The 27,135-nt window shown below is 39.6% G+C and overlaps 1 protein-coding gene across 3 annotated transcripts in view; it reads right to left on the bottom strand.

The window, feature by feature from the left end:
* SCIN (scinderin) overlaps positions 1-27,135 on the bottom strand; it is a 134,705-nt gene that overhangs the window by 58,809 nt on the left and 48,761 nt on the right. For all 3 annotated transcript variants that reach the window (XM_060157107.1, XM_060157105.1, XM_060157106.1), the window contains exons 8-15: positions 26,645-26,860; positions 24,122-24,243; positions 18,431-18,521; positions 13,044-13,214; positions 9,611-9,788; positions 9,190-9,311; positions 6,314-6,391; positions 4,566-4,626 (exon numbers count right to left, since the gene is read on the bottom strand). In XM_060157107.1, the coding sequence (XP_060013090.1) occupies positions 4,566-4,626; positions 6,314-6,391; positions 9,190-9,311; positions 9,611-9,788; positions 13,044-13,214; positions 18,431-18,521; positions 24,122-24,243; positions 26,645-26,860 (1,039 nt within the window). The remainder of the gene's footprint in view (positions 1-4,565; positions 4,627-6,313; positions 6,392-9,189; positions 9,312-9,610; positions 9,789-13,043; positions 13,215-18,430; positions 18,522-24,121; positions 24,244-26,644; positions 26,861-27,135) is intronic.

Below are 27,135 nucleotides of genomic sequence, written 5' to 3'. Positions count from 1 at the left end.
GGATGGAAAAAGATATTCTATGCAAATGGAAGTCAAAAGAAAGCTGGAGTAGCAATTCTCATGTAAGACAAAATAGACTTTAAAATAAAGACTATTACAAGAGACAAAGAAGGACACTACATAATAATCAAGGGATTGATCCAAGAAGAATATATAACAATTGTACATATTTATGCACCCAACATAGGAGCACCTCAACACATAAGGCAAATACTAACAGCCAGGGCTTCCCTGGTGGCGCAGTGGTTGAGAGTCCGCCTGCTCATGCAGGGGACACGGGTTCATGCCCCGGTCCGGGAAGATCCCACATGCCGTGGAGCGGCTGGGCCCGTGAGCCATGGCTGGTGAGCCTGCGCATCTGGAGCCTGTGCTCCGCAATGGGAGAGGCCACAACCGTGAGAGGCCTGCGTACCGCAAAAAGAAAAGAAAAAATACTAACAGCCATTATAGAGGAAATTGACAGTAACACAATCATAGTAGGGGACTTTAACACCCCACTTTCAGCAATGGACAGATCATCCAAAATGAAAATAAATAAGGAAACACAAGCTTTAAATGATACATTAAACAAGATGGACTTAATTGATATTTATAGGACATTCCATCGAAAAACAACAGAATACACACTCTTCTCAAGTGCTCATGGAACATTCTCCAGGATAGATCATATCCTGGGTCACAAATCAAGCCTTGGTAAATTTAAGAAAATTGAAATTGTATCAAGTATCTTTTCCGACCACAACGCTATGAGACTAGATATGAATTACAGGAAACAATCTGTAAAAAATACAAACACATGGAGGCTAAACAATACACTACTTAATAACCAAGAGATCACTGAAGATAGCAAAGAGGGAATCAAAAAATACCTAGAAACAAAAGACACTGAAAACACGTTGACCCAAAACCTATGGGATGCAGCAAAAGCAGTTCTAAGAGGCAAGGTTATAGCAATACAATCCTACCTTAAGAAACAAGAAACATTTCAAATAATCAACCTAACCTTACACCTAAAGCAATTAGAGAAAGAAGAACAAAATAACCCCAAAGTTAGCAGAAGGAAAGAAATCATAAAGATCAGATCAGAAATAAATCAAAAAGAAATGAAGGAAATGATAATTAACTTAATTGTGATTAAAAAGATCAATAAAACTAAAAGCTGGTTCTTTGAGAAGATAAACAAAATTGATAAACCATTAGCCAGACTCATCAAAAAAAAAGGGAGAAGATTAAGTCAATAGAATTAGAAATGAAAAAGGAGAAGTAACAACTGACACTGCAGAAATACAAAGGATCATGAGAGATTACTACAAGCAACTCTATGCCAATAAAATGGACCACCTGGAAGAGATGGACAAATTCTTAGACATGCACAACATTCTAAGACTGAATCAGGAAGAAATAGAAAATATGAACTGACCAATCACAAGCACTGAATTTGAAACTGTGATTAAAAATCTTCCAACAAACAAAAGCCCAGGACCAGATGGCTTCACAGGCGAATTCTATCAAACATTTAGAGAAGAGCTAACACCCATCTTTCTCAAACTCTTCCAAAATATAGCAGAGGGAGGAACACTCCCAAACTCATTCTATGAGGCCACCATCACACTGATAACAAAACCAGACAAAGATGTCACAAAGAAAGAAAACTACAGGCCAATATCACTGATGAACATAGATGCAAAAATCATCAACAAAATACTAGCAAACAGAATCCAACAGCACATTAAAAGGATCATACACCATGATCAAGTGGGGTTTATCCCAGGAATGCAAGGATTCTTCAATATACCCAAATCAATCAATGTGATACACCATATTAACAAGTTGAAGGAGAAAAACCATATGATCATCTCAATAGATGCAGAGAAAGCTTTTGACAAAATTCAACACCCATCTATGATAAAAACGCTGCAAAAGTAGGCATAGAGGGAACTTTCCTCAGCATAATAAAGCCAAATATGACAAACCCACACCCAACATCATCCTCAATGGTGAAAAACTGAAGCCATTTCCACTAAGATCAGGAAAAAGACAAGGTTGCCCACTCTCACCACTATTATTCAACATAGTTTTGGAAGTTTTAGCCACAGCAATCAGAGAAAAATAGAAATAAAAGGAATCCAAATCAGACAAGAAGAAAAAAAGCTGTCACTGTTTGCAGATGACATGATACTATACATAGAGAATCCTAAAGATGCTACCAGAAAACTACTAGAGCTAATCAATGAATTTGGTAAAGTAGCAGGATCCAAAATTAATGCACAGAAATCTCTGGCATTCCTATACACTAATGATGAAAAATCTGAAAGTGAAATTAAGAAAACACTCCCATTTACCACTGCAACAAAAAGAATAAAATATCTAGGAATAAACCTACCTAAGGAGACAAAACACCTGTATGCAGAAAATTATAAGACACTGATGAAAGAAATTAAAGATGATAGAAATAGATGGTGAGATATACCATGTTCTTGGATTGGAAGAATCAACATTGTGAAAACGACTCTACTACCCAAAGCAATCTACAGATTCAATGCAATCCCTATCAAACTACCACTGGCATTTTTCACAGAACTAGAACAAAAAGTTTCACAATTTGTATGGAAACACAAAAGACCCCGAATAGCCACAGCAATCTTGAGAAAGAAAAACGGAGCTGGAGGAATCAGGCTCCCTGACTTCAGACTATACTACAAAGCTACTGTAATCAAGACAGTATGGTCCTGGCACAAAAACAGAAATATAGATCAATGGAACAGGGTAGAAAGCCCAGAGATAAACCCATGCACATATGGTCACCTTATCTTTGATAAAGAAGGCAAGAATATACAGTGGAGAAAAGACAGCCTCTTCAATAAGTGGTGCTGGGAAAACTGGACAGGTGCATGTAAAAGAATGAAATTAGGACACTCTCTAACATCATACACAAAAATAAACTCACAATGGATTAAAGACCTAAATGTAAGGCCAGAAACTATAAAACTCTTAGAGGAAAACATAGGCAGAACACTCTTTGACATAAATCACAGCAAGATCCTTTTTGACCCACCTCCTAGAGAAATGGCCATAAAAACGAAAATAAACAAGTGGGACCTAATGAAACTTAAAAGCTTTTGCAAAGCAAAGGAAACCATAAACAAAATGAAAAGACAGACTTCAGAATGGGAGAAAATATTTGCAAATGAAGCAACTGACAAAGGATTAATCTCCAAAATTTACAAGCAGCTCATGCAGCTCAATATCAAAAAAACAACCCAATCCAAAAATGGGCCGAAGAACTAAATAGACATTTCTCCAAAGAAGATATACAGATTGCGAACAAACACATGAAAGAATGCTCAACATCATTAATCTTTAGAGAAATGTAAATCAAAACTACAATGCAATATCATCTCACACTGGTCAGAATGGCCATCATTAAAAAATCTACAAACAATAAATGCTGGAGAGGGTGTGGAGAAAAGGGAACCCTCTTGCACTGTTGGTGGGAATGTAAATTGATACAGACACTATGGAGAACAGTATGGAGGTTCCTTAAAAAACTAAAAATAGAACTACCATATGACCCAGCAATCCCACTACTGGGCATATACCCTGAGAAAACCATAATTCAAAAAGAGTCATGTACCAAAATGTTCATTGCAGCTCTATTTACAATAGCCAGGACATGGAAGCAACCTAAGTATCCATCAACAGATGAATGGATAAAGAAGATGTGGCACATATATACAATGGAATATTAGACAGCCATAAGAAGAAATGAAATTGAGTTATTTGTAGTGAGGTGGATGGACCTAGAGTCTGTCATACAGAGTGAAATAAGTCAGAAAGAGAAAAACAAATACCGTTTGCTAACATATATATATATAGAATCTAAGAAAGAAAAAGGTCATGAAGAACCTAGGGGCAAGACGGGAATAAAGACACAGACCTACTACAGAATAGACTTGAGGATATGGGGAGGGGGAATGGTAAGCTGTGACAAAATGAGAGAGTGGCAAGGACATATATACACTACCAAATGTAAAATAGATAGCTAGTGGGAAGCAGCCGCATAGCACAGGGTGATCAGCTCAGTGCTTTGTGACCACCTACAGGGGTGGGATAGGGATGGTGGGAGGGAGGGAGATGCAAGAGGAAAGAGATATGGTAACATATGTATATGTATAACTGATTCACTTTGTCATAAAGCAGAAACTAACACACCATTGTAAAGCAATTATATTCCAATAATGATGTTAAAAAAAAATCTAAGTTATCACAGTTATGGAGGTTTTACTATTTCCATAATAAAAAAGTGTTTAAGTGAATTAGAAATTTTCAGAATAAATTGATATAATTACATCCTAAATTAGATAACAAAATATGTTTTTCTTGTTCCTTTTCTGAAATTCTTCATTAAAAAAAAAATTCCATTACTCTTTAGTTCTGAAGATGAAAGCTAAGATTCCTCTTGGTTTTGATATGTGGTTTTGGAGGATGTGGTGAAAAGAGAAGTCAGGAACTTGGTAACACCTGTTCAGAATTACTGTCATAATTCCCCACGGGATCTAGCTTACCCGACTTCAGAGATTCTGATTTCTCAACTTCATTGGCATCTTTTCCAATCCAAATAAAAATCTGAAAAATGAAGCAATAATAATACACATTGTTTTGGGAGTGTAGATGTGGTGCAAGCCTTATGCAAAGTGCTTCTCATACAATCCCACTTAATCTTCACAGCAACCCCAAAGTCAGGGGTGTGGAGATGGAGGTGCAGAGAGGTTCAATCACTTTCCTAATGTATACACTTACTAAGAGACCCTAAATTTATATCCAGCCAGTTTGACTCCAGATTTCACATTCTGGTATTTTAAGTTTATATAGTGTTTTCTAGTTATTAAGTGAGCTTTCCTTAAAACCACACATTGGCTGGTTTTTTGCACCCAACCCTGGGGTGTGTAAGGCAGTCAGTATCCCCATACTATTATCCTGGGGGAACCATATGTAGCTTGTTTGTGGGCACCCCAGACTCCCTTTAGGATCCCCTAACTTAGTCCTAGGGTTCTTGTCCTATGGTATTGTATCCTGTCACACTTTGGTAAAAGTGCTATAATGTTTAATATTTAAATACTGATTCTTAAAAACAGATATATGTTCTGTATGTATCCTTCTTGTCAAATGTGTAGGTTTTCTGCTTCAATGATGAAAAATTCTCCTGAATTCCCTTATATTTAAATCACTTTAAAATCACTTGTTGGCAGAGAAATTTTGGTCAAATTAGTTTTGATTACATTCTAATGCATACTGAAAGTGCTAGAATATTTGCTTGCAGGCACAGAACAAACCATGACAGCATGGCCATGTAAATAAAAAGTATGATTGAAAAACAAATGAAATGTAGTACAGGAAATATTCTGAAGTATCCATGATTATGGAAGCAACAGAGCTCACTACAAATGGAAAAGATTAAATTCTTCTGAATAAGGAAACATTCTTATAATTCTTAAATACACAAAGGTGTTTTATTGACATAAGGTTTTAAATTTCATATCTAGAAATAAGTGATCCATTCACTTAGGGAGAATCTGTGACTAGACCCCAAACTCAAATATGGTAATTCTAGACCAAGGAGCTAAGTTGTAATATAACTGAATGACTTAGCAAGTAAGAACAAACCTAAAAGTAACAAGTCTCTGTGGTTGACTCTAAGACTAGGCCTAATTCAGATAGTGTTTTATAATTGTTCTATATGATTTAGCTCCTAATATATTTATTTTTCCCTTTCACAGGAGAAAACAACTAACAGATGTGACATATAAAATCGCCATTAATTTTCTATCAAATAAAGATATATACATAACAGTAATATATTTTACTGTGTAGATTCAAAACTATTCTGTGTCTATTCCTTCCCCAGGGAAGGGGTCTCCTAGGACTTTTTGTCAAATTTCAAGAGAAATTCTGAATATTTTGGTCTTCCTGAGGCATCGTACCCCCCATGCACTGCAACCAACTAATGCGTTTATTAAATGAGTGGATGAATGAATGTATGAATAAATTAGGAACGAGTGAATTTTACAAATAAATGAAAAGTAGGGTTTTTTTTGGCCAAAACTATACAGCCAAAGATGGTAGCCGTGGAATTATTTCCATATTCAGAAACCAACTTGCCACACTGGTTTTATTTTTTGCCAAACTGTGGAGAGTTTCTTTTAAATACAGCCTAAATCCATGGGTCCGTTTATTATTAGACTTGCTATTTCTCAAAGCAGGTTGTGTCAGGTCCCAACTATAAGTACACTCTCTTCCTGTTCCACTCTCTTACCTGTTCCCAAGCATCTAGTAACATGACATCATCTTCTGCTAAATCATCCTGGGTGAACTCTCCTGGAACCTCTTCAACCTGAAATGTATAAAAAAGCTTTATGACCAAGCAGTTAAGCAGTGATTTTTCTAATATATGGGATATAAACGCCTTGCATTATTTGGAGCACAGCAAAAAAAAAGTTTGGTAGCCATTTTTTTCTTCCTTTTGGGCAGTTAAAGATTTAAATAATTGTTTATCTGTTTAATCAGGTATCACTCAGGGTGTCTTATTTGGGGAGGACAGTGCTTAACATAAACATTGCATATAGCCTTAGAGAGACCATGTACAGTCAATCTGGCCACAGTTGTCTCTAATTCCACTTCCTTATGACAAGTTGCTTCACAGATTTCTGTTGCCTTCCTAGTTCCTAAAGATATTTAAGTTTATGATATGGGTATTAAATCGTCTTTCATTTTGTAGGTCAAGATTATTTTAATAAAATCAGTAAGTCTGGTCATTTTTATGAATCAATCATTTTCCATAAGATGATATTATAACAATATTCCATACGCAAAGCTTCATTATTTTTATTTTAAATGGGTTAAATTGTGTTCTCCGTAGTTAACATTAAAGGGTAATGGGGAGGGTTAGTTTACTGCACCCATTACCAGCAGGCATGCATTCATCTAAAGTTCAAATTTTTAAAAGAATTCTGGATGAAACCCCCCCTGATCATTAGGAAGGTATGGTAGATTGGATTATGGTTTGCTCCTTCCCTCTACTGTGTGACTCTGCAGGTGAAGTTGACTGTGGCCTTGCCCTTGTCATACTAGCAAATGCGACTCAGGGGTCCTCCTGTGCTCCTGGGCTCTGTCCTGGGAATAAGAGGCATGACCCCAACCTGAAGCCCCCTGAGCATGACAATAACTGTTTGTTGTAATCTGATTACATTTTGAGATTGTTACACAAAAAACAAACAAACACTAACCATTTACAGAGGGCAAATTTGTTTATATTTTCTTTTTACAGAATAATTACCAATTACATAATGCTTAAAAAAAGCGAAAACCTTAAATATCACTTACTCCATGCCTGGCACTGTTGTATATATGCAACAACTAATTTAATATTCACAACAACCCTATGAAGTAGGTACTAGGATTATCCCCATTTTTCAGAGGAGAAAATTATAGCACAGAGAGGGTAAGTAACCAGCCTAGGGTCACACAGCCAGTAAATAATATCGCCAAATAAGTGATATCAAACAGGCAGAATGGTTCTAAAAGCTGTGCTTTTAACCAGTAGGCTCTGTCTTGTATGAATCTACATGTCTAAAGCCTGCTTTCTGATGATGAGATCAAACACTTGTTAGTAACACTCCTTCTCCTTAAAATGTGAAGGGATTAGCATTCCAAATATCAAACAAGAAAATGAGTAGGTGTAAAGGAAAAGTATATTTCTCTTAAATATGTGAATGACAAAACCCAAAAACTAATAGATTTTTTTAACCTAAGAACAAAGCCTAGGTGTTATTTTTTTTAACATATATCTCCATTGGAAACAAACGTGTTATTTACAGCATTATTAGTAGATAATACTAATAAGAAATTATAGGAGCATATGCTGAAAAAGCCATTTTTGGATACAATATAAAATCAGCAGTCAAAAGAGTAAAACAGGGCTTCCCTGGTGGCGCAGTGGTTGAGAGTCCACCTGCCTTTGCAGGGGACACGGGTTCATGCCCCGGTCCGGGAAGATCCCACATGCCGCGGAGTGGCTGGGCCCATGAGCCATGGCCGCTGAGCCTGCGCCTTCGGAGCCTGTGCTCCACAATGGGAGAGACCACAACAGTGAGAGGCCCGCGGACCGCAAAAAAAAAAAAAAAGAGTAAAACAACAGATTTTTCTGACAGCAAGTTTATAAAATATATGGATTTCCTGCAAAGTAGGTGAACAACTGTGGTGCCCAACCACCTAATATTTATCACAATCCACCATTTAAATCTTTAATTTTTAGGTCAAATCACATGTAAGTTTCAAGTGTGGTTCACACACGAGCAGTTTCTTCTTCAAAGCATTTTATTTCAAGCATGCAATGTACCTGGGAAAATACTTACTAAATTGTCATGTGTGCATTGAAAAGTAAAGCTTGTATTTACTAAGACTTGGTGACCAAATCTTTAGTTCAGATTTTATAGGCAAGGAATTTGTTCTTTAAATGAAAGATTTACACAAAAACTTAGTATGTCAAACAGAGAAAGCAGAATTTTTGATTAAACTGAGATGAGGGGCCACAGCCCAGGATATTTTAGAGACCCACAGACAATCACTCTTGTACACAAATACTTTGAATTGCCTAGAATTCAAAGCTTGTGAATGGGACTATGACATAAAATATTGCAGCTGATTTCAGTTAATTTGCAGGTGTGTATATAGCTTTCTGTGATTCTTGCCCAAGGATCATATTTCCATAATATTTTTTATTCTGTCAACATGGTGAAACTTTTTATTCCCGTGGGAAACTGCAGTGTAAAATTTACATAGTTTGATCAGAGAAACCACTATTGTTGCGTACAGAAAGCATCAAACCATTAAATAAGCAAATCCAACCACACGCATATTCGTACCGAAATGACCACATGCTGACACTGGTGCAAAGTAGCTGATATATTTAAGAGCAGCTTGATTAATACAGTACATTACAGTATTCCGATGTTTTCACATCCATTACGTCACTGGCTCTTAAACCAACCCTGCGTGGAGCAAAGACTGTCACCTGTGGTTTGCAGGTAAACTAAAACTGAGAATCAGGGCAGGAATGCGTTAGAGCAACACAAGTACGCTTCTCTCTCCCACTGCTGCTGATTCTACCCCAGGGTTTCGCGGGACACTTACAATGAATCTTCCAGTTTTGTTGGAGCAGGCGTAAAGCCGAGGTGGATGGTCTTCAGCCTGGGTTTCTAGCAGGGGAGAGGTCTGGTAGTCTTTTTTCCCTCCAAGGGAATTCCAAAACTCCTCTGTGGAAAACACAAGTTAGCCAGTGCATTTTCAGAAGCATATGGTCGGTACTGCTTTACCTTAACAAATAATCGTATCTCACCTCAACTTCACTGTTAAGAAGTTACTTAAATAGAGCAGGAGAAGTTACTTAAATATAGTTGGCACCATCACTCACTTTTGCAACTAGTGAATGGGTTCTTAATGCCCTACAACCATTACAAAGTTCCTATTTATGACAAAAATAAATAAATTACATGATTAGCAAGTATGCCAAATGTAAGTTCTGGCTAGTGTCCTTGGCCTCACCTATACACACCTGGTTCCTCGCCTTCCTGAATCCTCGTGGTTTTACATTTGAGGACACTTGCCACATACGCTGCTCCCTTCTCCTCCTCCTGGCTGGCCCCTTTTCCTCTCCAGATGTAGCCATTATTTTGTCGTAGTTTCAGGACAAAAACATCATTGGAATTCAATGACTTTGCATCAACATCTACCTAGAGTAAGAAGAAAAAGAACACAATGATGTAAATTCATTGCTGCTCCCTCAATAAACATGTCCAAGAAGCTGCGACAGTGCCAAACCACCTACAGACTTCTGTCCTGACCCAGGATATTAATTCAGGGGGCACCAGGACACGCCTAGGGGGTTAGAAACATTAGGAGCACATCGCGCTGTGTCACTTTAACGCTCACCCGCCCGAAGACAGTAGCACAAGGCTCTGAGAATAAAATAAGGCAAACTTAAGTGATACATAACAAGGATAATATTCAAAGAGACCGCAAGAAGGAGGATGGGCTATAATTGATGTTTGGAAAGAGGTTGAAAAGAAATATACGTTTATATTCACAAATGATAAACGTAAAGCACAGTGTTCAGTTTTTCTCTCCCTCCACTAAGAGGTTTGTCAAATAATCCAAGGGACACAGAAAAATCATAAAACAGGGACCGGGATCTAATACAGACAAAGAGATAATAACATAGATTCACTGAAAGGTTCTCCAGGCTCAGATAAATTATAGCTCAAATTATAAGAGACTGATTATAGGGGGTTAAAAATACAGCACTGACATACCCTCTTCCTTTCAACTGAGAAGCTGTGGACACCGTCCGGGATGAGCCAGGTGAGCACAGCTCCAGCCCGTGTGGCTGCAGAGTGAGTGAGAGGCACGTGGCTGAGACCAGACTCCAGCCTGAGGGTGAGGCTGACAGCGGAGCATGGGGCACAGACAAGGCATGTGCGGTGCAGAGTCTCAGGCTTGGGAGTGAGTCTGAGGTCCTACGATGGGCTTGTGCCTTTGACTGCGTCTATGACCTTGTCATTTTGTGTCTCTGCACTGGCCTCTTTGAGACCCTCTGTCTGACTATAGGATTGTATGATTGTGACAGTATGCATATGGACTCCATGTGAGGTGTGCTAACAGGGAGATGAAGAAGAACCAGGAAACAAGACTGTGGTAGAGCAGCCATGAGAGAGGAAGAAATCAAGAGTGTGGTGTCCTGAGGGCAAGTGAAGAGAGTGCCTCAAGAAGGAGCTGGCGATCGGCTGTCCAAATGATGCCGTTTGACCAGCTGTGGCGAGCTGCCAGAAGAAGGCATCAACCATGTGGAGAGTTGGGTTTCACCAGGTTCGTCAGGACCCTGTCCCCAGAGAGGGCACTAGAGGAGCAACGAACAGCTGCTGGAAATTTTAAAGATGTGTCCCAGGTGTGGGGAACACTCAGAGAAGTGCTTATCATCCTCTTTCAGTAGGAAGGAGGCTCCATGGACCAAGCTCAAAGGAATCTATCAGATGTGATGATGGAGATTTACAGGAACTATGACTTCCAATTTCTAATCCAAATGGCTCCTTACTGGTTCAGAGGAAAGAGCTTGGACGATGGAGAGACAGGTGACGAGAGGTCCATGCCCAGACTGGTGTGGGATCCTGGCAGTAGTTCCAAAATGGAACATAAGAAAGCTTTAGCCTCCCAGGAGATGAAAACAGAAAGCCTTATAAACAATGTTTCGACTAGCGCATTTCAGAGAGGCTAGGAATGCAAAGGCTGGTTTGGGAGGCTGCAAGAAAATAAAGAATCTGCATCACAAGCAGCTCATGATGCCCCCTGAAGAAGTACCCACTGGGAAGAGACCAGGACCATAACGATTCTCCTTGATTCTTGCATCTGAAAGCAACTGAGAGGGCCTGTAGATGAAGGCTTCACCGTCCATTTGACAGATTAAAAAAAGTAGTCATAATTGAACACGTGAGAATCCATGCACAGAATGTTCTGGATGAGATCACTACCTAATGGCGTTTAAATTATATGACTGAATGAGATCACTCTGAAGAGGGCCAGGACTGAGCCTCGGAGGGTTCAGGAGCTTAGAGGACGAGCAGAGGAGGAGAATCCAGCAAAGCCGGTTGGGAGTGCAAATACTCTTCAGAAGAGTGGCCCTCAAGTGTGGAAGAAATCCTGCTAAGTGAGGGGTTCCAGAAGCCTCGTAAAAAGATAGCGTTCTGAGAAGACAGAAAAGGGTGGCTCTAGCAAATGCTGGCAGGAGGCTGAGAAAAGCGCGGTCAGACATGAGGCTTTTAACGGCGAAAGGCAGGGCTTTGGCAAACTAGATAAAGCCCATCCGGCTGGAGGGGCAGGAGGGGATGACGGAGTGGAGTCCAGTACAGGACCACAAGTGTGAGATGAAGTGGAGTCAAGACACAACTGTTGGATGAGAGGAGCCAAAGTGATGGAGACGGTGAGACAACGACTGAAGCCACCAAACAATAAGAGGGGAAGGACTGGACCGGGAGCTCAGCAGAGGACAGCACAGGGGGATGGGGGAAGGAGACGGATAAGAAGAAGTCAAAACGGCAAGGGTGGAGCAAGGAGGGGACCCCACCACCGGTCCTTGGTCAGCGGGCACTGGGGGAAAATACAACTTCCACTTGAGAAGGCTGTATGGGAATCTGCGTCCTCAGAACACAGCCACGGAGCAAGAAGGCGGGGTGGCTTAGAGAACAGGTTGAGGGGGGAGGGATGCTGTGACCCACCTGGTTTTAAGGGCTCAGCTGAACAACTTGGCAAATGGTCCAGGTTTGGGGACATACAGAGAGTGTAGGGCAGTTAGGGGTGACTTGGGAGACTTGGGTTTCAACGGTGACTAAGGTGACTGGGTTATGAAGTGTGATGAATCCTCCCTGAAGTCAAAGCACTCAGCCATTTAAAAACTTGGGCCCGCTGCCTTGCCCATACCTGGTGGTCTTGTGGTCTGACACTGTGATCTGGGGTTTGACTTCTTTCACAGCTGCTGTCAGAGACAGCTTGTGTGGCCTTAACAGCTGAGTTATGGTTCTGGCCCAGTGTGGCGAAGCTTGCTTTCCATGGTCCTCACACTTGTACAAATGAGGGCCCTCCCTCTTGAATTTTCCTAGTGTGGTCACCTGACCATCACCCTCAATCCATCTTCCCCCAGGCCTTTCAAGACAGAGCTTAAGCTGCCTCACGCCTTTGACCGCTTGATTTGTTACATTATTCTTAAAATTCATTTGTTTTGTTATAAGCTGGTTGAAAAATATGAGAGGCCTGGTATCTGAAGTTAACTTTTTACTTGATTCTCCTGCTTTTAATATCTTTTATGGTGAACGCTGGATTAATTATAGAAATGAAGGGGGTTTACTTGCCAATTTTTTTAAAGACTAGTATTTGTTGATGGCTCAGGTCCACTGGGAAACCCATGACCAGGGCAGGTTTTACTGAATGCATGATGTTACCTCCACAATTCTGGTGATCGATGCTAGGTTTCTTCGGACTTGAAAGAGGCGTGTAGGGGGGGCCGGCACCTGACCTCCTTTCTTTGATGTTCCGTTCTTGTAAATAATGAGCGGTTTGTCTTTGAACAAACTCAGCAGGTGAGCAGGTTCTTTGCCTTGGGAGACTCGGATCTGGGGGCGACGGGGATAAAAGAAATTAATAAAGAGTGCAGTGAAAGAAGGCCGTATTTCCAAAGGCGTCCTTATTTTTCTCTTTGCAAACAAAATTAAAAATATATAAAAAGTCAAAAAATATATATATATAAAGTCAAGAGCAGGAGGAACGATGAATCAACAGAAAATATAGGTTAATGATAATCAAACAGAGCTTCCTCACTGACTTAGGAACCAGTCGTTACTCCAGACACAGCACCTTCTCGGGGACACAGCACCACACTGCACCACTTTCTGCTTCCAGAAAGCACAAATTTTCAAGTCTGTTCATCTACATCTCCAAAAGGGGGAAAACAACGAAGTGCTGATGTATGCCGTCTTTTATGAAAATTACTCTTTTTTTACAAGGGCACCAAGCTTTCCAGATGTTTAGGGGTATACCTGTCTCTCACATGTTTTGGATCTCGTTCAGTAGGTTAGGAGATGTGCATTCACTCAAATTCTTTCAAAAATAAGACAACACGAAAGTATACTCATTCTTTTTACATCCCTACCACTGTAAGATGAAAAAAATCATCGTAATCTGGGGATGAATAAAGATTTCAATCCAAACATCAAAAACTGACAAAAATAAACAGAATAGACTTTATACTTTTTAGCTTACCTATGGAAATGGTACTAGTAGATTTGTTTAATATAAGCTGTTTTTAAAATACAATATCAGGACTTTTCAGGATAAGGAAATGGAAGAAAATAAATGGCAAGTTATTTAATTTCACCTATTAGTTTAACAACAGATACTGGATCAGATCCGAATTTCCTATCCCTTGCATAATCTATTGATGCATGTATTTACATAAAGAGTTCAAATTTTGTGTCACTCTCCTGTTTTTTAAAATTATTTGCCCTATGCTAAAGTTGAAATATCTCTCCTACCCTGGTCTGTCTTTTTCTAGAAGCCAAGTGAATGGGAATGCTGATGCACATACCATCATAGGGAAGCCTAGGGAGCACTGAAAGTAACTAACTCCACAAATATCTTTCAACTAGTAGACATTCAAATAAGCGAGTAACAAGTTAAAACGTCTTTTGAGTCACACCCCAAAGCATGGGGTGAGGTTAGCTAAGAGCTCCTAAAACTGCCGTTGGCTTAGCATTTCCCATAACATTGAGAAAACATCAAGTGCCAACATGAAAGAAAGAGGGCTACTGATTAAGGCCCATTCTCCACTGCGAAATGAAAATAAGAGATAGAAAGGTAAACTGAAAATTTTTCAGTACTGTTAATACAGTCTACGAAGGAATGTTTAAAACAGCAATTCAGGACTTTATTTATGCATTGTTGTAAACCACCGCCATCTTGTGGTGAAGCATTACCATTTCATTGCCATTTTAGGATTCAATTGGCTGACAATTCATTCATTGGGTATATCAAATATTTAACTGTGAAATATAGAATTTATAAGGCACAGGGCCTTATCCTCAAAGTTTTTGCATGATTTGGTAATCACTACTTGAAAGATCAACTAAATGACATAGATGATGTCAGTTCTTAGAAATATTTCATTCAAGAAATGAATACAAACTCTACGCCAATAAAATGGACAACCTGGAAGAAATGGACAAATTCTTAGAAAGGTATAACCCTCCAAGACTGAACCAGGAAGAAACAGAAAATATGAACGGACCAATCACACGTAATGAAATTGAAACTGCGATAAAAAATCTTCCAACAAACAGAAGTCCAGGACCAGATGGCTTCACAGGTGAATTCTATCAAACATTTAGAGAAGAGCTAACACCTAACTTTCTCAAACTCTTCCAAAATACAGCAGGGGGAGGAACACTCCCAAACTCATTCTACGAGGCTGCCATCACCCTGATACCAAAACCAGACAAAGATGTCACAAAGAAAGACAACTACAGGCCAGTATCACTGATGAACATAGATGCAAAAATCCTCAACAAAATACTAGCAAACAGAATCTAACAACACATTAAAAGGATCATACACCATGATCAAGTGGGATTTATCCCAGGAATGCAAGGATTCTTCAATACATGCAAATCAATCAATGTGAAACACCACATTAACAAATTGAAGAATAAAAACCATATGATCATCTCAATAGATGCAGAGAAAGCTTTTGACAAAAATGAACACCCATTTATGATAAAAACTCTCCAGAAAGTAGGTATAGAGGGAACTTACCTCAACATAATAAAGGCCATATATGACAAACCCATAGCAAACATCATTCTCAATGGTGAAAAACTGAAAGCATTTCCTCTAAGATCAGGAACAAGACAAGGTTGCCCACTCTCACCACTATTATTCAACATAGTTTTGGAAGTCCTAGCCACGGCAATCAGAGAAGAAAAATAAATAAAAGGAATACAAATTAGAAAAGAAAAAGTAAAACTGTCACTGTTTGCAGATGACATGATACTATACATAAAGAATCCTAAAGATGCCACCAGAAAACTACTAGAGCTAAGCAATGAATTTGGTAAAGTAGCAGGACACAAAATTAATGCACAGAAATCTCTTGCATTCCTACACACTAATGATGAAAAATCTGAAGAGAAATTAAGGAAACACTCCCATTTACCACTGCAACAAAAATAATAAAATACCTAGGAATAAACCTACCTAAGGACACAAAAGACCTGTATGCAGAAAACTATAAGACACTGATGAAAGAAATTAAAGATGATACCAACAGATGGAGAGATATACCATGTTCTTGGATTGGTAGAATCAATATTGTGAAAATGACTATACTACCCAAAGCAATCTACAGATTCAATGCAATCCCTACAAATTACCAATGGCATTTTCTACAGAACTAGAACAAAACATTCTTAAAATTTGTATGGAGACACAAAAGACCCCGAATAGCCAAAGCAATCTTGAGGGAAAAAAACGGAGCTGGAGGAATCAGACTCCCTGACTTCAGACTATACTACAAAGCTACAGTAATCAAGACAATATGCTTCTGGCACAAATACAGAAATATAGATCAACGGAACAGGATAGAAAGCCCAGAGATAAACCCAAGCACCTATAGTCAACTAATCTATGACAAAGGAGGCAAGGATATACAGTGGAGAAAAGACAGTCTCTTCAATAAGTGGTGCTGGGAAAACTGGACAGCTACATGTTAAAGAATGTAATTAGAACACTCCCTAACATCATACACAAAAATAAACTCAAAATGGATTAAAGACCTAAATGTCAGACCGGACACTATAAAACTCTTAGAGGAAAACATAGGCAGAACACTCTTTGACATAAATCACAGCAAGATCTTTTTTGATCCACCTCCTAGAGTAATGGAAATAAAAACAAAAATAAACAAATGGGACCTAATGAAACTTAAAAGCTTTTGCACAGCAAAGGAAACTATAAACAAGACAAAAAGACAACCCTCAGAATGGGAGAAAATATTTGCAAATGAATCAACGGACAAAGGATTAATCTCTAAAATATATAAACAGCGCATGCAGTTCAATATTAAAAAAAAAAACAACACAATCAAAAAATGGGCAGAAGACCTAAATAGACATTTCTCCAAAGAAGACATACAGATGGCCAAGAGGCACATGAAAAGCTGCTCAACATCACTAACCATTAGAGAAATGCAAATCAAAACTACAATGAGGTATCACTTCACACTGGTTAGAATGGCCATCATCAGAAAATCTACAAACAACAAATGCTGGAGTGGGTATGGAGAAAAGGGAACCCTCTTGCACTGTTGGTGGGAATGTAAATTGATACAGCCACTATGGAGAATAGTATGGAGGTTCCTTAAAAAACTAAAAATAGAATTACCATATGACCCAGCAATCCCACTACTGGGCATATACCCAGAGAAAACCATAATTCGAAAAGACACATGCACCCCAGTGTTCACTGCAGCACTATTTACAATAGCCAGGTCATGGAAGCAACCTAAATGCCCATCGACAGACGAATGGATAAAGAAGATGTGGTACATATATACAATGGAATACTTCTCAGCCATAAAAAGGAATGAAATTGGGTCATTTGTAGAGACATGGATGGACCTAGAGACTATCATACAGAGTGAAATAAGTCAGAAAGAGATAAAAAAATATCATATATTAACACATGTATGTGGAATCTAGAAAAATGGTGCAGACAAACTGGTTTGCAGGGCAGAAATAGAGACACAGATGTAGTGAACAAATGTATGGACACCAAGGGGTGAAAGCAGGGGTGGTGGTGGTGGTGGGATGAATTGGGAGATTGGGATTGACATGTATACACTAATATATATAAAATAGATAAGTAATAAGAACATGCTGTATAAAAAATAAATAAAATAAAATTCAAAAAAAAGAAATGAATAATAGTTCATGGGGAACTTCATGGGGAGTTAGTGCATTTACAGAATTCAATCATGTTGTTAATTTGTTAATTAACAATTTAAAAAGTTATTATTGTTATTTTTTTATTCGGTCCGCAGGCCTCTCACTGTTGTGGCCTCTCCCGTTGCGGAGCACAGGCTCCGGATGTGCAGGCTCAGCGGCCGTGGCTCACGGGCCTAGCTGCTCTGCGGCATGTGGGATCTTCCCAGACCGGGGTACGAACCCATGTCCTCTGCATTGGCAGGCGGACTCTCAACCACTGCGCCACGAGGGAAGTCCAGTTTGTTTATTTTTTAAAAGTTAATAGGCACCTTTAAATTTAGGTCTAACTTGCTTTATTTAGGAACTAAAATCCAAGATGGAAAGAAAAACAGCTGGAAGACCAAATTCACTCTCCACATCTCAGTTTTTATGTACTAAAGTATTGGACTTACTTTTCTAATTACTTTCTACCTTTGAAGAAGGCATTACACATTTATAAAGATTTGAAAACTTGAAAGTGATCGCCTGGGAGTGATAACTCAGGTAGAACAGTTTTAATAGCAACTGGCTATCATTGATCTGATATGATTCTAAAGGAATGATTCTTTGGGGCTCTTAAATCTGTTAATAGTTTATTTTTGTTTCTGTTTTTTAAATTTTATTTGCTCCCTCTTTTCCAGAATCTGAGAGAACGAGTATGGCATGAGAATAGGAATATTTAAATTCTAAAATGAAAAAAATATAATATTTAGAAAGGGTCAAATTCCCATCCCAACTTGGGAAAAGGGTTTTAACTAGACACTGGGCTAAGAAAACTTTAACTTGTATAAGTTTTGGGGTAAAAATATCCCAACCTGCACAGCCTGTCCTCCAAGGGATCTATCCAACTGAACGGTCAGGAATGCGGAAGTCATCAGTTCATCCCTCGTGGCATTTGCTCCCTGCCTGGTGGAACCAAAGTAAAATAAATTAGTTTGTATTTAAGTTTTAAGATCTTCTAATGTAGGCATTTCAAGCAGAAACTTAAGTTATTATGAAAGATCAAGAAGAAACCGGCTGTTTTGACATGATAAAGCCATAGAAGTTATTGTTTTTTTAAAGTACGTAACTAACATTGAGCCATGAACTATCCCATGTATTGTTTAGAACTACATATGATAAGTATCTTTAATCTCCATTTCATAGGTCCATTTTTAGTTCCATAATTACTCCGCTAAGTAGTCGATTCTGTCTGATTTCAAGTTGGAGGTGCCTATTTTGGGAAACCATCTTCACAGTGAAAATAATCCATTTGAGTAGAATATGAGCCAAATCTATTAGGCTGGATATTAGAAGTACTTTATCTTTCCATGAATATTTGGTGATCATAGTAACAAATGTGTGGACCCAGAAAAATCAAGAAAATAATCATCAGAAGTAGGCAATGGTGAAGCCCCATTTTGTCATTCTAGCAATTCTTTAAAGGAATTTTTAATAAAACCGTAAAAGAAGCTAAACTACCAGTGACCCAGATAAGGATCAATGAATCGGGTCTTCCCTGGTGGTCCAGTGGTAAAGAATCCGCTTTCCAGTGCAGGGGACACAGGTGCGATCCCTGGTCGGGGAAGTGGGATCCCACATGCCACAGGGCAACTAAGCCCGTGCGCTACAACTACTGAGTTCACGCCTCAACGAGGGAGCCCGCATGCCACAATCTACAGAGCTCATGCACCCTGGAGCTGGTGCGCCACAACTAGAGAGAGAAATCCTGCACACCGCAACTAGAGAGAAGCCCACGTACTGCAACGAAGACCCAACACAGCCAAAAAGAAAAAGGGTCAATGAATCAATTCATCCAGTTCATTTGCAACTTCTCTTTCTAGGGTAGCTTGTGGCTATAACTCCAATCACTGGCTTAACTTATATAGCAACCTCTGGGAGATCTGCTTGTTTGATGACTTTGTGGGAGGGAAAAGCCAGTGAAAGCACTGAGCATTGATTGGAGCCACTCCTCCTATCTTTGTGTGACTAGAAGAACACTAATCCTGGAACTGGATTTTGAAAATTAATTATATCCTTTCTTCTGAAGGTTTGAGAGTGAGCTACCTGTTCCATACCCAGAACAGGTTAACAATAGCCTCCCAACCTGGGCAACACACACAGACACACACCCCCAAAACACAGAATTCAGGGAGTACGTCTCATTTATCTCAGAATATTTCATTGAACCAACAGAGTCAAGTGATTGATATAAAAATGTTCTACAGTGGGGTGCAAAAAAACGGAAAGATATGCTCATGTCAGGCATACGTTTAAAAAAATAAAAAATGCTTTTCATAACAAAGGCACCCATAAAGATACAGTCTTTTAAGGCTAATAGCCTAAATTTTCCATGAGCTTATCATGCTAGCAAACACTTCCGGGAGCCACTGGGAGCACCGGCTGGGGTGTAACACAGAGCTGAGGAAACACCAGGGTCTGTTATCGCCTGTCCTTCCTTCGTCACATCTGCAACTCCTTGGATGTTTCTTCATTTCCTTTTTTTTCTGCAGGAAAAAAATTCAACTAACTAATAGACTACATCACCAAACTTTTGTCACCATTTTACTATTTTTTTTCCTGGAGTATTTCAACCAGCAAAACTGAAAACCTTCACCAAACTTTTGCCATCTGACACTCTTAATAAATATTTCACTGTTCATCTCGAGCCCTTCTTCCTCTTCATGCCAAAGTGACTCATGCTTCCATCCACACAGATTCAAACCAATTTGCTTTATTGATCTATGACCCAGGAGGTCAAGGACTCCTCTAATTTTGAAATCCTGTGCCTAAGGGGAAAAAAAGCAATCTACTTTCATATGATTTCTTCTTTATACATCTGCGGTGCTTGTTACTCATTAAAAATAAATGCTGCATGAAAATGCAATTTACTGCTTCAAGTGACTCATCATTGCCATTGTTCTAAGTTTGTTCACTTTCAACTACTTGACATTTCAGAGAAAGATCACTGCTGAAATTATTTTTCGCCTATCATTTTAGAATGTAAGTGGTTTCAGAAATAAAGAGACAAAGTGATTTAATTCTAGTTTGTCACCTTCAACTCTGCTTCTTGGATTTAACCTATTTACGTCCCTGCATTGAAATTATCACATAAACTGGAAAGCTGTTTAATTTGAAAGCTAGTCTTCAAGAGGCATTTTCTAAATGCCTCTTTGCTACCTTTTCGGAAGTTTTCGAAGTTCTGCAAACCATACAATATTAACAAACTGACATATTTAACATCCATGATATTAAATGACAAAAATTCACAAGAGGACTCAAGCATCTAACTTATATTCTTGATATCTCAAAAAGTCATACATTCTCATCACAGAAACCTTGAACATATCAAACTGAAAGAAGAAAACTAAATGACCCCCTCCCCCAGCCCCAGTCCTAGCCCAAAGGTCATGACTATTAAAAATGTGACATATTTTCATCTTGTTTTTCTCTTTGATTTCTTTACAGTGAGGACCAAACTTGTCCTCCTCCTAAGTTCCTTATCTCAGCGAATAAAACACTACCCGCCTGTGCACATACCAGAAATCTGGGGCCACCCTTGACTCAGTCATCTTCTCCGTTCTCTGTAACCAGTCATTCAGATGTCAACTCGTTAATACTTTGCACACTTGCTCATCCTTTCCCTCCCTTACACTGAACTCTGGCCATATCATCATTCAGTTGGATCATTGCAACAAATTCCAAATGGCCTCTCTGCCATCAATCTCCCACCAGTCCATTCTTTAGATGTTAACCAGAATAATTTCTCTAAGATGGAAACCAATCATGTCACTCCCCTGTGCGAACTCTTTGACTGGCTCCCAATGCCCTGAAAATAAAGTTCATCTTCACCAGGATGGTTACAAGACCATTCACTATTTAGCTCCTTCTAATTTCTCTGGTTTTATCTTTTGCTCCTTAACTTTGCTCTAGCCATATATCGTTACTAACCGAGTAGAGCACGATTTTCCCTTCATTGCTAGGAAAAACTTCCCTATTTGCTTGCTTTCATCGCTCCCATTTTTGCTCCCACTTAGATGTCGCTTCTAAGAGCCCTTCACCAATAGCCTAGGAGTTAGCTTGAGTGTCTGTCCCTAATTCCCCAAAGATCACTCAGTTTGGTTTTATCTTAAACCCTTCATATTTCATTGAAATGCCTGATAACCATCTTTCTCTCTTTAAAGTATAAATTCTTGGGCAACGTTTTGGCTTTTTTTTTTTCACCACTGTATCTTTAGTATCTAGCTCAGTGCTTGGCACATAGAAAGCTCTCTATGAATACTTTCGTACGATTGAAGGAATAGCTACTGCGTTTAAAATGTACGACCTGATTTAATCTGTTTTAGTTATATCCACATAGTTATTGATATGGATTACAAATTGCTAATTCCTCAAAACATTCTCTTGAATTACTTATTTAGTCTTTCTTCTTTGATCTGAGTGCTACAATTAATTATATTTTTTACATACCAAAAAGAATTAAGAGGAAGAACTAGAAACAGAATGTAAAAGAAAAGCTGACTCGGAACAATAAATTTATCCCTACAAATGCCACGCTTTGCACACACTTCTCTGAATTAAAATTTTAGAAAAGGAAATTGCAAAATAAGGACACAACTTCTACCAAGGTATAGCTGCACACAGGCCTTAAAGAGAGCTGCAGATCAAGGTGTGAAATGTTGCTTCACCAGTTACAAGAGTTGTGACCTTGGGTTAAATTAATTAATCTGCCTAAGTCCTCCTTCCTTTTTTTTTTTTTTTTTTTTTTGTGGTACGCGGGCCTCTCACTGTTGTGGCCTCTCCCCTTGCGGAGCACAGGCTCCGGACGCGCAGGCTCAGCGGCCATGGCTGACGGGCCCAGCCACTCCGCGGCATGTGGGGTCTTCCCGGACCGGGGCACGAACCCGTGTCCCCTGCATCGGCAGGCGGACTCTCAACCACTGCGCCACCAGGGAAGCCCATCCTCCTCCCTTTTTTATCTTACCTTTCACTTGAAAATAATCTGGTTGTGAGGAAGAAAGATAATATATGGAAACACCTAGCACTTTGCTGGCACAAACATGCTGCTCAAATAAATGGTTACTATGAAGATGGCATCTTAAACATAGAGCTAAATAGCTAAATACATTCATCTGTGACAGGATGTGATGTGACTGTGGAGTCAGAAATGTCCCTGGACACAGTGGTTCTCATTAATGCCACAGTGTACATTAGAATCTCAGGAGTCCTACCACCACCTTTATTTGGTATAAAGTGGGGGCCAGGCGTTTGGATTTGTGAAAAACTGTCCAGGTTAGTATGTGCAGCTAGTGTTGGGAACCACTGCCTAAGGCAGTGCCTGTCAATCATTAAAGTGCATATGAATCATCCTGAGATCTTGTTCAAATGCAGGTTCTGCTTTAGTGCGTCTAAGAGAGGGCCTGACATTTTTCTAACCAGCTCCCTAGTGATGCCCATGCTTTTGGTTCACAGACCACCCTTTGGGTACCAAGAACTATGGGATAGGGAAAATCATCTCATCTCCTTTACTTGGTTAAGCTCAAGGCACTGGCCAGTATAAGTGTTAAGTGGTCACACTGTGTGGACAGATGTCTCTGTCATCTGGTGGGACGCTCACCAGAGAGAAATGTCACGATATCAGCAGACACCTAAGTCTGCATATGTTCAATATGTTCCCTGAAGATTGCCATCACCATGTAGGCAAAGGCAGGATCCTGCTTCACCCTTGCACCTTTGGCCTACAGCCCTCAGCTTTAAGATCTTGTTTGAAAATTCTTTTATTTTTCTCAGTCTTCTCAGAAATATTCTACTTTTCCTGATTTCACTTAAAAAAAAGTTTGAGAATCCCACATTGCATGATTTGTTGCAGAATCCCTGTCCCTTTGGAAGAGTCCAGCATGCTATGTGTACTTCACTTACTTGGTTGGACACTCCGCACTGGCAATGACTCTCTAAGTAAACTTAACCTTCAATTAACTCAAGTCATTATGCAAAAACCATACGAGATACGGATGCAATGGCATTTTTCTTCATTACTGCTATGAATTTCATGAGGACAAAGAATAAGCATGCATCAATTTGAGGTCTCTGGAGTATGAAATAGAATCATAAATTATATACATGCCTTAGAGGATTTGCATCATTGAAATGTTGCAGCTCCAATCAAGATGGGCTCTGTGAATTTTAACAAGAAGACATGGCACCTGATGCCAGTTGGAGTGTTAGCTTGCATAGGAGATGAGTTATTCAACTGTATATCCACTACAGGAACACTACCCTTGGGCTATCAAAACTTTCTCCTAGATTAGAAAGGATGACACTTATCTAACCCCTCCTGCTTGTGGACAGCAGCTACAGAATACAGTCAAAATCATATCGAAAGAATACTACTTGCATGTTATACAAACCTCACTGGCGTATTTATAGGATAATTCTACCCCCTATTGCGTGGAATTTAATGAAATTTAACTTTGGAGCAAAATGTGACCTCTACGGAACTTGAGATCTTATGAAAGAGGGAGACTTACCAGGTGTAGATAATCTGTCCTCTGGGATAAGTGTAGAGTATGATGTAGCAGTCACCACCATAGAATTCACCATACGAGTTTCGGTCAATTTCCATCCTACCATGGTTTTCTACACGCCAGATCTAAAAGTAATGAAACATGTGTACCCAAATCAAAATTTTCTTGATCTAATGATACTTCTCAGAGGTTTAAAAAACATTTTGGTTTAGATCTGTCATTAAGCAACTTTTAAATTACTTTTCTAACTAGTTTACAAATTAAGCAACAGGAAGAAATTTTTATCCATTTGGCAATTTGGTTATTGACTTTTTAAGCCCTTCTAGTGCTTTTGTACCCTTCACAGTACTTAGCTCAGTTCTGAGCCTGTTGATCAATAAATACATATTGTTTGATCGATTAGTGAAAATAACATGACACTCTAGTGGAATAACAAACTGAAATATTCCGCTCAGAAATACATCTCTTAACGTACATAAAATTTGTCATCAGTTTGGAAGTAATTTTTTAAAATTTCTTTTTCCCTGTGTTTTAAGCCATGAGACTACTGTTTTCCCAGGTAAGAGTGGCAGATTGTGACCAAATAATAAAAATACCAATTGCATGACTTCTATTTTCAAAAGCCACCATCTAGGCATGAGACTGATTAAGATAAAAGCAGGCAGAACTAGTTATTTTCTATTTCCTTATCCTCGTCACAGATTAAAGACACTTTTAATTAAAGATTGAAAGTTGGAGAGATGAGAGTTGTAAATGAAACGGAAAAGTAACACTTGAGTGAGAGACTGCAGGCACTAATGTGTGTGAGCACCGTCCTGCCTGGGTCCTGGGGAGGCTCAATATGGACCCTTTGCTTTCAAATAAGGAGATAAGCAAATGCAGAAGAGCAGTGCAGAGTTTTCAGAGAGCAGCCTTCCCATGCCATCCCAGAGGAACAACGGCAGCATGGCCTGGCTAAACCCAAAAACCTAGAGAAATCCCTGGATGTTAATATCCCTGGGATGGCATGGGAGGGCATCTCAGAGATGCTGTGCCCTAACGTGGAGACTGCAGCTGGGACACACTTGGTGCTGGGAGCCACGTTTGCCATGGGGTCTGCTGGCTGTGTTGAGCTCCAGAAAAGGATGTCTGAGCAGGAGACAGACCCAGCCCCAGAAGCTAATACCCCTCTGACAGCGATCATGGTCAGGGGCAGAGTGGGGGGGCACTTCTCCCTTTGCAGTTCCCACAACCCCTGCACAGCTTAGATTCACACTTCATGTCTCTGAAAAGAGAAAAAACTTTTAAATCTTTTTACTATATACTTTGGTCCAAGCATTGTGATAAGCTCTGGGAATAGAGAGATAAATTATTCAATTCCCTCCCTCAAGGAACTGACAAGAGGTCTGGGAGGAGAAACCTGTAAGTAAATGAACAATTCTGTGGTACTTATATGATAAATTCTATGAAGAATATTACTTATGGCTTGAGCACAGAGAAAGGTCATTTCAGTGTGGAGGGAAGGCTTCTCGGAAGAGGGGCAGCTTGTGACTTAACGGAGTTACAAAGGAGGAATGGGAATGTTAGCCAGATGGCACAGGGGAAGAGTGCTCAAGGCTGTGGAAGGCTGAGGTGCAGAGAGCAAGGGTCAATCATGGAGGTCCGGGAGGCCCACCTGAGGATGGACGTTCCCAGGAAGACTGTGGAAAGCCAGCAACGTATTCTAGAATGGAAGTGACATTATCCAGTTTCTCTTAAATTAGATGACCCAACAGCAGATTAAATGTCAAGAGATTTTAGTTAGGGAGAATTCTTAGGAGGGTTTTAACAATTTTTGTCAAAAAATAGCAATAACCGGGCTTCCCTGGTGGCGCAGTGGTTGAGAGTCCGCCTGCTTTTGCAAGGGACACAGGTTCGTGCCCCGGTCCGGGAAGATCCCACGTGCCGCAGAGCGGCTGGGCCCGTGAGCCATGGCCGCTGAGCCTGCGCGTCCGGAGCCTGTGCTCCGCGATGGGAGAGGCCCGCGTGCCGGGGGGGAAAAAAAAAAAAAAAAAAGCAGTAACAAACAAACTCAATTTGAATGCTCTAAAAATATCTGTGATTTTGGCGCATGACACATGCCCAATTTGCCTTTGTGAATGCCTCTACGGTGCAAGGGAAGGACAAACTTATGTAGTGGGTGCTTTTGGAGCAAGGCGCCCTCACTGGACAATGCCAGTTGCAAGAGCAGGAGCATTTCTGGACCAGGAAACAAGATGGAGATGGCTGGGTTCCATGGAGGCCTCTAAGGTGATAATTAGGTGATCTTGCACAAATCGCCTAACTTCTTAGAATCTCAGCACACACACTGTACATTAGGACTGAAGGCCAGACAACAGCTCTTCCAGCTTTAAACTCCCTCGTTTAATATACAGTCTTGAACCATTTTTATTAATAATAAAAATTCACAATTTACACAGTTTGTAGTTTCCTGAAGTTATATTTCCACATATCTTGCCATAAATGGGCTTGACAAGGACAAACAAATGAACAAAAACTTGTAAATACCTCCACTTTGCCGGAACCATCGTCCACCATATTATGCTGGGCTGCCATTGTTGGAGAACTGTGTAATTTTGAGGCGTCAAATGGAATTTGTTTTACTTGAGCCACTTTCTCTGTGACATATACTTTCCCAAAGCCATCACTCTGATCTTTATCTCTCCAGTCCTTAAAGAACTGTTTGAAGATTGGTGTTTCACCTCCTTCTGGAAGAACTTGAATCTGAAATTGAAAAAATAATAATAATTATCAACAGAAAAGTAAGAGACCAAGGAAAAACATTAATCTAGTAGTGGAGAAAAAAACTGAGGAAATGCAAAGATGATGCTGTTTTTTGTGATGACAGATATAAACTTGGAAGCTGGGATCCTTAACTGAATGCAAAAGGGAAGGTTATCAAATACGAAGCTAAAACAATGCAACCTGGCTTTTATTTTTTCTTACAGCTAAAGTAATTGCCACTGAATCTGGATGTTTGAGAGAAGAATAAAGTTATT

Source organism: Lagenorhynchus albirostris, chromosome 8 (assembly GCF_949774975.1).
Source record: "Lagenorhynchus albirostris chromosome 8, mLagAlb1.1, whole genome shotgun sequence".
NCBI classification, from domain to species: domain Eukaryota; kingdom Metazoa; phylum Chordata; class Mammalia; order Artiodactyla; family Delphinidae; genus Lagenorhynchus; species Lagenorhynchus albirostris.
Note: the sequence above shows the minus strand (reverse complement) of the source record. Positions and strands in the feature narration are given on the sequence as shown.